Below are 13,512 nucleotides of genomic sequence, written 5' to 3' on the forward strand. Positions count from 1 at the left end.
TAATGCACTCAGAATTAACCAAAAAGAATGCAGCAGTGAAGTTAGCAGACTTCAATGCAAGTTTCAGAACAATCACCATTCGCAACAGCATTCAAATCATAAGATATGCAATATTATGCGGTCTAGGCCATTCAAGAGCAGATTTGATGGCGAAGTGGAGGAAATCGAGTTTATTTTTCAGAAAACCCACTAATGACCTCCAAAGAAGCACAGGTTCAAAAGAAGAAAAGAAGAACCACACGCAAGAGCCCCATAGCAATTCATAGTTTCAGAAAAATCAGTATTTTCAGAGATATTTTTCAGAAAATCAACTTTTATGGAAAATACTTTCATAAAATCAACCAATTTTCAGTATCAAACCCAGATTCATATGCAGCTACAGTTTTCAGAAAATGCATCTTTTAATGCACAACATAGTACAAATTTAGAAGAGCAAAAGGAGGGTTTACAACTTTTTTCACTTTTTCAGTCCTTATAATTGTTCAAAAATCGAATTGCTATGTAAACAACTCAGAGAATATGCACCTGTAGTAGCCATTAATGGCGGAAGGAGCTGCAGTTCTTTTTTTTCGTTCTTAGAAGACAGCCTCGCCGCATATCACAGAAAATAAAAAATGGCGGTACCCCCAATATGCATGGAGATCAGAAAATTGTTCAGAAATAGGAAAAAATCATGCCTAGTTTATCATTTACGGCAAAGAGCATGCAGAAATCAGGCACCCTACACTCAAAAAATAGCGCCCAGCTCGCAAAGTCACGCCACAGCAGAAAATGAAGTGTCAAATGCCAAGGGGGTGCAAAGAAATTCACAGTTTCGACTATCGGCATCAACAAAATCATGCCCAACGTCAACGAATGTGCAAAATATCTCCAGAATGCCCTTCATTTTTTCACGAACCCTAGCTTCACGCCACAACAAAAGAGGAGAAAAATATCGCATGAAGAGAGGAAATGACTTTTAGGTTTTTCAATTTCCCTAAATATGCATCGATGGCCTAAGGCATTTGTTTTGCCTTGTCTTTTATTTATTTTTCAAACTCCAAATGCCACGCAAAGATGCCTAGGGGGTCATTTCTTTTTACATTCCCCTTGTATATCCTTATTAAGTGATTTGTTAATATCACTTAATAAGTGTTTTGTAATGACTATTGTTTATTAAGTGATATTAACAAATCACTTAATAAATATATCTTTTATACAGATTTTAGGCATGCTTTGTAAAATTAAAAATAATTCATTAAAGAATTTTAAATCTATTTACTTAAATAAATATTTGTTGCATTTCATTTTTATATTTAAAAGTCATCAAATTTAATACATATAGTAAGGAAAATATTGATTTAAAGTGATTAATTTAAAACACTTTAATAAATATATTATTTCTTATTACATTTATTGATTTAATGAATAGAAATAATAAAATTACTTATTAAAGTGATTTAAATTATTAATCACTTTAAATAAATAACTTTATTATCTTTATTTTATTAAATCTTGACTTTAAATATTAAAAGGGAAATTAAACAAATATTCAATTAAGTAAAAGATTTTAAAATCACTTTATAGGATTATTTTTCATTTTTATTTGATAAAGTCAAAAGGGAGATATTTTTTTTGCATTAATGAAGGCTTGCAGGCCTGTCAGTGATATTTTGGGCCATTTATGGTGCTTTTAAGAGCTTTTATGGTTGCAACATGGGTTGGCCTGACTTTTAGCCTAGGTTTCTCCCTTTCAGACCTATTTCAGGTCTTTTAAAGTGGGTTTTTTGTTTCTGCTCGCCCAAGAGGAGGTGGATTATTGTATTCATTATCTGCTTTTTGAAAAGCATATATGGAGTAGGACTTCATTATTTCAAGGGTTCTTACCTTTTGCTTCTAGCAGACTGTAATTATTGAGTTCTCTCTGCAGAAAGGAAGGAGTTTGTAACCAGTTTTTCAGAAGATTTTTGATGAGCTTTGTAAAACCTTTTGACAGTAATACATATTTTGCCTTCTTAGATTTTCTTGTTTTGGTGTGCTTAGTCCTAATGCATTTTCAAGTGATGATTGTGTTGCTGTTAGCACCTTTATGCAGGAATATTTTCTAATCAGTTGCAGGTCATAGGTTGTGCTAGTTGTAAGAGTAACCTCAGTTTGTGAGAAAAACATCTTTTCTCCTGTTGAGATTATAATTTTTACACCCTTCTTATGAAGTGTTGATGCAAAGGTTATGAACTTTCTGATTTGTGCAAGGTTTCCTTCTTATTACTGGTTATTTCATGTGTTAATCAGTTTGTCCAAGTTTTCTGATATTCATTTTTGGTGTATCACCTGTTAGATAGTAGTTTCATTTTTATGTTCTCCTCCTTCCCTTTTCTCAGCAAAATCTAGGTTTAGGTGAATGCCAGTTAGAAAGAGTATTATCTATATATATAGACTTAATCACCTTGCATATATCCAATTGTTATATTAGAGATAGCAGTGAAATTGTCATCAAATGTTTAATATAAACATTCATAAGTGGTATCTTAGATTGCCATTCTTAGTGCTAAGTAAGATTTTGAGGGAAGAAGTAATTGGTTTTGCAAGTTAATTGTCCCTATTTCCTAAGTGTTAACATAAGGGGATATTACAGTTAACCATGAGCAGATTTACCTTATGGGGCTTATTGATGTTGCAAATTTTCAATAAGCTATGTATTATAAGCAACAAAGGGGAGGAAGTTTTCTGTATATAGTAAGTGGCAAAGCAGAAGAGGTTTTCTGTATCGATCAGTGACAAATCAGAGTAAATTTACTTGTAATGTGGAGAGAAGGAAGGGTGGCTGCAAGAAGTTGAGTCCCACTTTTGGGCAAAAAGTGGAAGTGTTTTCTTTGTTTTTCAAATTTTCTATCGATTGATGTCAAAATTTGATGCACTTAGAGATTGAATCTCAAAAAAATTCAGTAATAGAAAATGTAGTGCTCAGAGTCTACTTTTCAAATATATAATTTATTTTAATACCCACATGCTAGAAATCTGTTTTTAGTAGGCATGTTTAAAAACCAATATTTCAAAATGCCTGTTTCAGGACCATACCACACGTGTACGACCACCCTTTTTTGATGCAAATAAATGAATTTTTGCAAATCGTTCTAGGAAATGATACCTAAGACACCAAATATTGATGAGAATATTTTTGCTTTTTATTTATTGAATATTTTTTTTTTATTAATTTTTAACTGACAATAAAGTATATTTTCAAAACATCGGGTGCATGACTACCATAATTTGATGAAAATTTCATATTTTTCAATTTTTTTTTTTTAATATTCAAAAGAATTGTATGTAGATTGATGTCATAATTTTTTTTTCTAAAATCCTAAAAACAAAAAAGTTATTAAAGTTTTAGTGAACCTTGGTATTTTAGGTTTAGGTTCCACTTTTGATTAATAAATAATACAAAAATAATAAAAGTAATCTTATCACTATGAAATTTACATTTCTGAAATCAGGACGCTGAAAACTCTAATGGGTTTTCGTTTCGTCAAAAAGTTCAATTAGAAAGACCCTCAAAAAATTAGGCCAAGGTAGAAATCTAATGTCGTTTTACCTTAGTCATTTTTTTGGAGGTCCAAGCATAGGCTTTGTCCCACCAAGCCTATCCCGAAGCAAAAAACAAAGGTGAGGGTTGTTTCCCGCCCCTAATTTTAATAAACGGGTGCCCGTTTTTTAAATTCAAAAAATGGGCGCCCGTTTCGCTTTGTACCGTTGAAAGCGAAACGGGCACCCGTTTCATTCAATAACGGGCGCCCGTTTCTGAAAAGATCCGTTGGGCCAGAATCTGACCCACAAGCACAAATCCCAATGATTGAATGATTTTTCAATCATTGCCTGATAGTTACGATCTACAAAGAGAATGTTTTGATTAATCATTCTCTTTGTTTGTCTTATTGTCAATTTGGTAAGGAAATCGAATCGAATTCAAATTTTGGTGTAGCCATGAGATGAAATCAACGCAAGAAGAGGCAAAGGAAGGTTCTGACAACTGAGGAGATTGCAACAAATAGGGAGAAGGAGGCAATGCATCAACGAGAGAGAAGATCAAGAATGAGAGAAGGAGCTTCAAGTTCCACAGTCGTTTTAGAAGAGGAGAACATCAATGAGACCATAAATGCTGACGAAGGAAACACAATAGAACCATTTAATTCAGGTGCATTTTCTAATGCATTATTGGATACATGTATGTCTTCACAGCCCTATGTTTTTTCTCATGAAGAAATTGGTGATTTAGTAGAAGCAGGTTACTTATTAAATGAAATTCTAATTGAAAATCAAACCCCAAATGAAATTAGAACTCAAGTTGAAACTGAAATTAAAAACCAAGTTGAAACCCCAAATGAAACTAGATCTCAACTTGAAACTAAAATTGAAACCGAATTTGAAACTCCAAATGAAATTGAAAATCCATCTGCAACTAAAACCAATAATGTGTATGTAGACATGGAAACACCAATTGAAAATGAAACATGTTTGAATGATAATCATCTTCTTGAAAATTTTGAAATTAAAAGTGATGTACTAGACAACCTTCGTGGCTTGGTTTCATGGAGACAGATTAGGACACATGCAAATAGATTGTTTAGACATTTTTTGTATAATAAGAAATTTGGGTTTCAATGTCAATTAATGGTACAACTAATTAAAATGACTAAAATGCGAAAAGTGATGAAGAAGTTAGGCTTTTATGTCAAACCCAAGAAGAAGGACGAGTCTTTAAAACAAGTTGTATCGACTGTTGCTAGCGCCTTTGATACAATTGGAAAGAAAAGTCGTTCTAAAGATAAAAATGCGGCACGACGGGCAATAACAACAACTTTAGTAAGCCAAACAACTTCTAATAAAAGAATGATGAGTAACATAAGTGGATATCTTAATATTCATCGCAAAACTTTGTCAAGAGCTGTAAAAAGAAGATGTAATTTTGAAATTGATCCGGCAAACAAATTGTGGACTTTTAGTGGTAGACTACCAAGGTCTGATATGAAACTTACTGGTGGAGTCAAAAATTTGATCGAAAAATTCTGGCACGATAATACGAGAGTATTGCCTAATGTTAGAGATGTTCTTAAATAAGAGTTGGGTCAAAAATTCGTGATCCACATCCAAAACACCTATTGGACATGACTCAAACTGAATTGTATAAATTTTTTTTGGATGATAAGGTGTTGACTATTAGCATTTGTCAAAGGTCTTTTGAAAAGTGTAAACCTTGGTATGTTCGAATTAACAAGGAAAGAGTCACATGTTGTTGCAAAACTCGTGTTCAATTTCGCTACCATTATGATGTATTTCGATATATACGTGTTACCATGCATAGTAATGGAATGTTCCAAGAATGTGGTATAAATATACCACCTGAAACTATTAAGGAGTTTATTTCAAGTTTGTTTTGCAACCCACTAAATGAACAAAAGTTTATTTTCAATGCATGTGTTTCTGGTGTATGTGATATATGTGGCAATCTTGCATTGTTGGATGAATGTTTGCATGAAAATCTTTCAAATGATTTTGGACAACAATTAGTTGATGTTAAAAGATTTAAAACTGTTGAGTATCCACTGAAGGATGGAAAGGTTGGAAAACGATGTGATCTAATCACTGAAAAAGTTAGTGTTCATGCATTTATGAATGAATTCAAGAGTAACATCGTATCTAAATATGTTAAACACACTCAAAATGCTAGATGTCTCGATGGTCAGTTTCGAATATGTAAGGATACATTTCCTGTTGGTAGTATACTTTTGGTTGTTGACTTTGCAGAGAACTACACGCTTGCACCACAAGATACTTTCGATATTAGTTATCTTCTTCTGAATGTTATTTTGTGCACATTGTAATTGTGTTACAATTGAATTCTATTTTTTTATGATATATTTATTTTATCGTAATCTCTTCATAGATTAATTGTAAGTTAACTTAAGAGGAAAGTCAACTAGTAAACCACTACTATCCGTACTAATAAACCATCAATACACTAGTAAAGTAGTGTGGTCAACTTAAGAGGAAAGTCAATACTATGTTTGTAGCTTCCTTTATGAGATTCATTTATAATTAATAATCCTTTTATAATTTTCATATCAAATTTATATGCATGTAAGTTTGTGTTACTTGTGTGAACTCTTTTAAATTTATATGCATGTAAGTTTGTGTTACTTGTGTTAATGTTCTTCAAACCTTCCTAATAATTTGGTTAGCCTTAGTTCCATCAATCTATTGGATTCCTCTATGAGATTCATTTATAATTAATAATCCTTTTATAATTTTCATATCAAATTTATATGCATGTAAGTTTGTGTTATTTGTGTGAACTCTTTTAAATTTATATGCATGTAAGTTTGTGTTACTTGTGTTAATGTTCTTCAAACCTTCCTAATAATTTGGTTAGCCTTAGTTCCATCAATCTATTGGATTCCTTTATGAGATTCATTTATAATTAATAATCCTTTTATAATTTTCATATTAAATTTATATGCATGTAAGTTTGTGTGAACTATTTTAAATTTATATGCATGTAAGTTTGTGTTACTTGTGTGAACTCTTTTAAATTTATATGCATGATACAATTTTGGTTTCATAAACATAATAACAAAACAATGTATCACATATATAATCACTAGAGTGTGCCAAATCACATAACACAACCTGATATTATAATAGCAAGGAAATGACATAATAAAAAGTCCTATATATAATCACATAACAACAAGTCCTATATATAATCACATAATAACAAGTCCCAGGATAACATAACAAGTGTCATCATAAAAAGTCCTCAATACAATAACATGACACGATCTAAAATATACAATCTAAGAACTCGCATGCATCTCATCTGCAGTCCTCTTCAGTCCATGTGAAGGTGGCTGAGATGAATCATCCTGCTACACGTGGTCCTGAGATGCACCATCATGTATCTGTGCAGTATTAGTGTCTCCACCCTCGTGTGCAGTATCAGTGACTCCACCCTCCTGTGCAGTATCAGTGTCTGCACCCATTTTACATGAGAAGAAGATTTAACATGAGAAGAAGTTACTTGCATAATTCACTTATAAAGTAATTAAATACTAAAAAATTTAAAATAAATTACCATACGACTGTGCTCTACAATGCCCTCACTGGTACGTGGAGGTCCACTATCATGAACAAGAAAAGTGGTCGTAGTCAAGTCCTGCAAAAAAAAACATTGTACATCAATTTTGATAATCACTATAAAAGCCAGGTACACAGTATAAACAAATTAGAAATTATTTTTCTAATCGTCACCTCAAATGATAATGTCGATGGTTGCATCTAGCTCAATCCCATAGCCATACCAATACTGGTAGTGGTATCGACCTGAACAACATATATAAAAAATGAATCAAACTTCTATATATACATAAATTATAAAGTATATATAGAGACTACAAGATTATCACAGAAAAGCATACATGTGATGCAGGCAAAGTAATTGATGGTCAAAGATGTACATGTGATGCGCCATCAAACAATCCAGAAGCCTACAATTGCAAAAAATAACGAACATGAATCAAAGTTGTACATAAATTAGTAAGCATGTAAACACTTCAAATTAATGGATGAAAAACATACTAGTGGTATATGAGGCTGAGCCTCAGTGGTCCACGGGTCACGTGAAGAACTACCCACCTCAGTGCTACACGAAGCACCCTACAAAATTGAAAAAACATATCATATACATCATTACATTAAAAAAATTATTGTTTATTTTAAATGTACATATCAATACAATGTATCTAGATGAAAGTGCATACCGTAAATGGGGTGCCAACATCTCTAGGTATTGAGGTAATATGCTGTCGGTTGATCAATGATGTGGTATGATCCATCCTCTGTTCAGAAAAAAATGACTCATGTTATGGTTCATATGTGTATATATAAGGAATTTAATATTGCACTGTAAATTATACAAATAAATTTGTACCTCTGAAGGCTGATCATCGTCTGCCCACGGGAGATCAACATATGAAGAGATGGCATCAGCATGTGCAGCCTCCTCGGCATCATCAAAATCACCATCTCCTCCAGGGGCAGCCTCACTCTGTGGACCTCTACATACATCCCCACAGCTCGTGCAAACATGTGCTAAGCTGGGGGCAGCCCTCACCTCCCGCAACTGCTGTACCAAATTGCCTGACAGGGCACTCAATGAACCTAGAGCAGAATCCATTGCTCAATGATGGGCAGGTGCTGGAACAACTGGTGATGGAAGAGGAACCAATGGATCATCGCGCACACAGTTTCTAACCCTGTCGCTCAATTTTTCTCCTAGCCTATCCTGGGGCATGCCTCTCCCAATCCCCTAAAATGATCGAATATCAAAGTAATTGGGCTTTTTGCCCAATTCAAATTGGGCCCATAACTTCTTCAAAAAATACATCGAGACCTCATGATTGGAGTGTAGTGACCATCCACCACCGCTCCCAAAAGTGGCTAGCAATGCCCGGGTGCCTACACCATCGAATAGAGATCTATGGCTTCTTCGGATCTATCTCCTCACCTGTCTTAGGGTTCACAAAATATTTTTTCAAATCCACTTTCGTTATTTTTAATTCATTAACTTGTTTGTATGTGAGGCCATCAGCGTAAAATGTACGCAATCCATCACGCCAACTACGATAGCTATCTAGCTCGCTATCTAATGCCTGCACAGACTGTACAATGCCTTGCATGCTGTCTGCAAGGCATAACAACTGAAGTGGTGGATGAGGCTCACGCCTAATAGTATGAATATCTCTAATCAAAGCATCAATATTCATCCTAATTGTCTGTCTCAACTGATCCGGTGGAGGTGGAGGTGGAGGTGGTACTAGACCTAATAGCTCATCTATCTCAAACTCATCCATCATGTGAAAATAATCTGCATATATATACAAACATGAAAATTTACAATTACAATTACAAACATGAAAATTTACAAATACAATTACAAACTATTTAATTTACATTTCACCTTCCAAAAAAACTTATAATTAAATACAATTTAGCAACTTAAATTTAAAAAAAGGAAACTCACATAGATTTATAATATTATTAATAGGTGGGTAATAATAAGCATCATTTAAGAAATATTATCCACTTAAATCAAAGTATAAGAAAAATTCTACAAAATAAAACATCATAATGCCCATGCAACTCAAACAATACTTTTTAACATCTAAAGATGAATTAGGATAAGTTTCATCAAAATCATAAAAATAATCATAAGTTTTAAAGTCATTTAAGTTATATCTATGAACTTGTCAATACATGTAAGTTACTTTGTTGTGTTCTTTTCTAGAATCATTGGATGAGTTAGTGATCATAACTAGTAGTACTACACTAAGTTGAAGCTTGAATAAATAGTAGGTTCTCTACTCTTGGAGGAGTTAAAACAAAAAAAAACTGTATTGATCTATATTTGATTGTTATTTTTATTAAATCTGCCACTAGTGTGATTTATTGTCCTCTTAACTTAAATCAAGCTATGTAAATTTAAAGCCTCGTAACTTTTGATAGAGAGCATATTTTTTCATGCTTCATGTGGCATTGAAAAGGTGGTTCATAAATCTTCATAGATCACACAATTATTTTCTAGAATATTCCCTCGTATTTTATATTTTATTTTTTGTGATTTCACATTCTAGTCATTTACTTGGACATCTTAATCATTGACCATGTAGGAGTGATTTGATCTAGTATCAAGATCATGATTCTATGTGTATTGCATTGGATATTGATTTCCCCCACACACTTTGGAATATACTTTAGGAGATCCATGGAGACCCACATATCTCTCCATTCCTAGAGGATCCTATTGTAGATTGTTTCATTCCCTTTGTAGATGAAGATCACATGCCCTTCAATGGTGATACTTAAGAGGAAATTTATTATATGATATTAAATAATTTATTTACTTAAGATCAACTTTTATTTACATATTAAATAATTTTCAAAATATATTTTAATTATATACATCAATTATATCAATTAGAATAAACATTTTTATAATTTGAAATACAAGCAATTATCATAAAAAATTTAGAATCAATTCATTCTAAATGTAAAATGATACATACACATAAATATATAATCAGTTTTTTAATTTAATATATACTTGGCAAAATAAATTTATATAGAAGTGTAAATTTTTAAGTAATTTAGTGGGGTTTATAATGAAACCTATCCAAGAAAATTTGTCATATATTAGAATAAGATATTTTATCTTACCATATAAATTAAGGATCATGACTCACAAGATTGCTATATATCTGTGTTGTAAACAAAATATGTAAAATACGTGTACTAATAAAAAACATGTTTCTTTATAAAAGAAAAGATATGGACAATTTCCTATAAGATACAAATGGAAAATAAATACATAACTCATCTACCCTATATAGACACCACCCTCAACTCTCCCTTCTTGTTGGTTCTTATTTTACTATTTCAATTAATGCTTTCACATAATATAATACATTCACTTCCAACACACACTCTACTATTTTCATGTGCATTTTGCAAACCAACAACACTTTACTAATATTGCTACAATAAGATTGCAATACCTCAAACTCTTGATGTACACCTTCTATTTATACTTTCTTGCTTTCCATTTGAGGCAAGTAGGTCACTAAGTCCAATCCTTTCGAGAAATCAACAAACATTTCTTAGACAACCCTACCTTGATTCTCCCTTAACAATTTTCATGTCCATAATTAAAAGGAGTCTTAAGATCCATTTTCATAAGCCTACATTAATAATGAACATAATTAGGTTGAAGAAAAACCCCTCTTAGATAAATTTTGTTTGTGATGTTACCTACCTCCATACTTATCTCTTCTAGTGCAACTTTCATGAATCCTAGAGTTTATTTTGATTTGTAAATAAAGATTTGGTTAAAGCTTTTGGAAAATAAATTATTACAGGGTTTTTGATCCTGTCCTTTCTCTATGTTTATTATACTTATCATCCATCCAATGGAAAAATATATTCTCCTATAACCAAAAAAAACTAAATTTAACTCTAAAAGCTCCAATTAAAAACTAAGTATATGTTCCATTTGATACAACACTGCTAGGAAAAACACTGATCACTAAGCACCATTTAATACCATAAGCACCAATAACACTCCTTCAAATGTTATAGCACCACCTTTATTAAGTTAATCCATTAAATTAGCATTCTACAAAATGAACACTAATCTAATGAAATTAAAACCATTTATATTTAAAACTTATAATTCTCCTTAATAGAATCCTTATCAAACCTCAATAATAGTTAAGGAACATTAATCCATGGTGTCCAACTCAATTGCTTAGGACATGAAAATGTTAGCGGGCTCATTTTCTAATGCGCATACTTCCGCGGGATTGGGACCCAACTTTGTGCGTTTACCCGGAAGTCGGATATGTTCTTTCAAATACCATAATTGTCTATCAATGGAAAGTTCTTGCATTGGAAGTTCTTTGCAGTGTCTTTACTGTTTAAGCAGAACTAAATTTATACATGCCACTTCAAACATTTAATCGGATTAATCCTATATAATTGTATTTGTTTTCAGATCTAATCTTGGATGAAGCATACAAATAACAACTTCTAATGTCTTCCCATTCATCGTAAGCTCAAAGTATTCGACTTTTAATCTGGGAAAAATTTGATTGGTATTTTAATTTAAAAATATTAGGATTAAATTTTCAGATATTATATAGTTCATTATAGTTCCAACTCTTGAAATTGAACTTTTGATGACTACTTTGGATGAGAACTGTGTGCTAGATTTGTATTTTTATTTTATTAGGTTTTCTTCCATATTTAACTTTGAACTTAGTTGTTTCTATGCACTTACAGTTATCTTGAATGGTGCAGCATTTACATTATAATACATAAAATTGATTATTGAGGTCAGTTGTTTGGTTAATTTAGAAGAGAGAACCAAGAATTCATATTTTATCTACGAGGTTAAAAATCCATCTCAAGATTTAGGCAACACATGTTTTAATTATCTATTTTCATATGTTCTTAACTTACATCATCTTCAATGTTTAAGGTATTTGGGCAATTGCTCCTTCTCTGGGCGCATCCCCACTGAGATTGAAAAGCTTTATAATCTCAAAGTCTTGTAAGTATTTTACATTTTTTATAAGGTTGTATTCTTTTGTTAAAACGTGAATTGATAGTGTAGAACAAACTGGAGATGAGCATACATTTAAGTAATAAAGATAACTTGCTTAATAATTTGGAAGCATGAAAGACTTGCTCAGAATATCATCCAAACAATACGTTTGGTGACATCAGGTCAATATGGGGCAATTTTATCAATACAACAATTCCAGTTGAGCTGAGCAAATTGACAAATCTTGAGATACTGTAAGTGTTTTTACTTTTGATTTGAATTATCCTTTTATTCATGTATTTAAAATAATGACCTCTGTAGCAGGGGTGTTTTGCAAGTAATTTTATTAATGTGAATAAATAAAGATGATTTCAAGAAAATGTACAAATATAAAATCAACAATGCCTTACGTTCTTTAGGAATGGAAGCCAGAAGCATATGGAATTTTCATGTTGTACTCATTAAAATGCCACTTTTTTTTGGATGCATTATATCCATCTTTTCATCAAAGTGTATTATCCAGATTTTTGTCCTTGTGTTTTAACTTTTAACTATTCATGAGCTTTTTGCTTTAAATCATGACTATGATCCTAAATTTTGGGAAAACAACGTCTCCAAATGCAATAAAATATGAATTATCAGAGGCAATGAAAAAATTTATGATTAAATTGATACAAAGTAATAAAAATGAAAAGCTTATTTAATTAAAAGGCATATATAGTAATTTGCATTCATGCTTTTAGTTGTTAATTTTCTGGATATACTAAACGCTTTATTTTAAATACCCAACATTAAAGGTTAGTCCAATAACATTTAACAAAAGCTGACCTAAGATCCCTTAATTTAAAAGTGCATCCATTTGTTATAGCCATAATTCAAAAACTTGGGAAATTTTTTGAATATTAAAAAACTCAAATTTGTAAATAATCTTAAAAACATGCATAAAAATGATTTTTCAAAGGTTGTAAGTAGTTTTTCCTTCACTTATAGATTAAAAAATGAGTTCAATTCATAACGCAATGTCATATGATAATAAATTACATATCTATTTTAATATTTAGGAATTTCATTTGTGGAAAACATGGCCCCAAAACATTACAGGGTAGGGTTGCTGACAATCCATAACTAGGCCTTTGAAACGACACAAACCTTCATGGTGCATGCTTGAATGTTTGAAAGAAGATAGCACAAATGCTTGGAAGAATTGATGTAAAAACTGATAAAATAACTTTTTTGGAAGTGGACTATCTTATTTCAATGGTGGCCAAGTTTTTCCATCAAAATCATGAGTTACTTGCGATCTTTGTGTAAATCACAAGTACTCAACATTCAAGATCAATCGTATCCAAGGAAGGGAACACTTTGGCTTACCTTTCAGA

General features: G+C 31.9%; 1 protein-coding gene across 10 annotated transcripts in view; it reads left to right on the top strand.

Moving 5' to 3' along the window:
• LOC131067594 (probable LRR receptor-like serine/threonine-protein kinase At1g06840) overlaps positions 1-13,512 on the top strand; it is a 287,435-nt gene that overhangs the window by 137,551 nt on the left and 136,372 nt on the right. For all 10 annotated transcript variants that reach the window (XM_058002693.2, XM_058002709.2, XM_058002727.2 and 7 more), the window contains 2 exons: positions 12,068-12,139; positions 12,316-12,387. In XM_058002693.2, coding sequence (XP_057858676.2) covers positions 12,068-12,139; positions 12,316-12,387 — 144 coding nt within the window. The remainder of the gene's footprint in view (positions 1-12,067; positions 12,140-12,315; positions 12,388-13,512) is intronic.

This window comes from Cryptomeria japonica, chromosome 5, assembly GCF_030272615.1.
Source record: "Cryptomeria japonica chromosome 5, Sugi_1.0, whole genome shotgun sequence".
In the NCBI taxonomy this organism is placed as follows: Eukaryota; Viridiplantae; Streptophyta; class Pinopsida; order Cupressales; family Cupressaceae; genus Cryptomeria; species Cryptomeria japonica.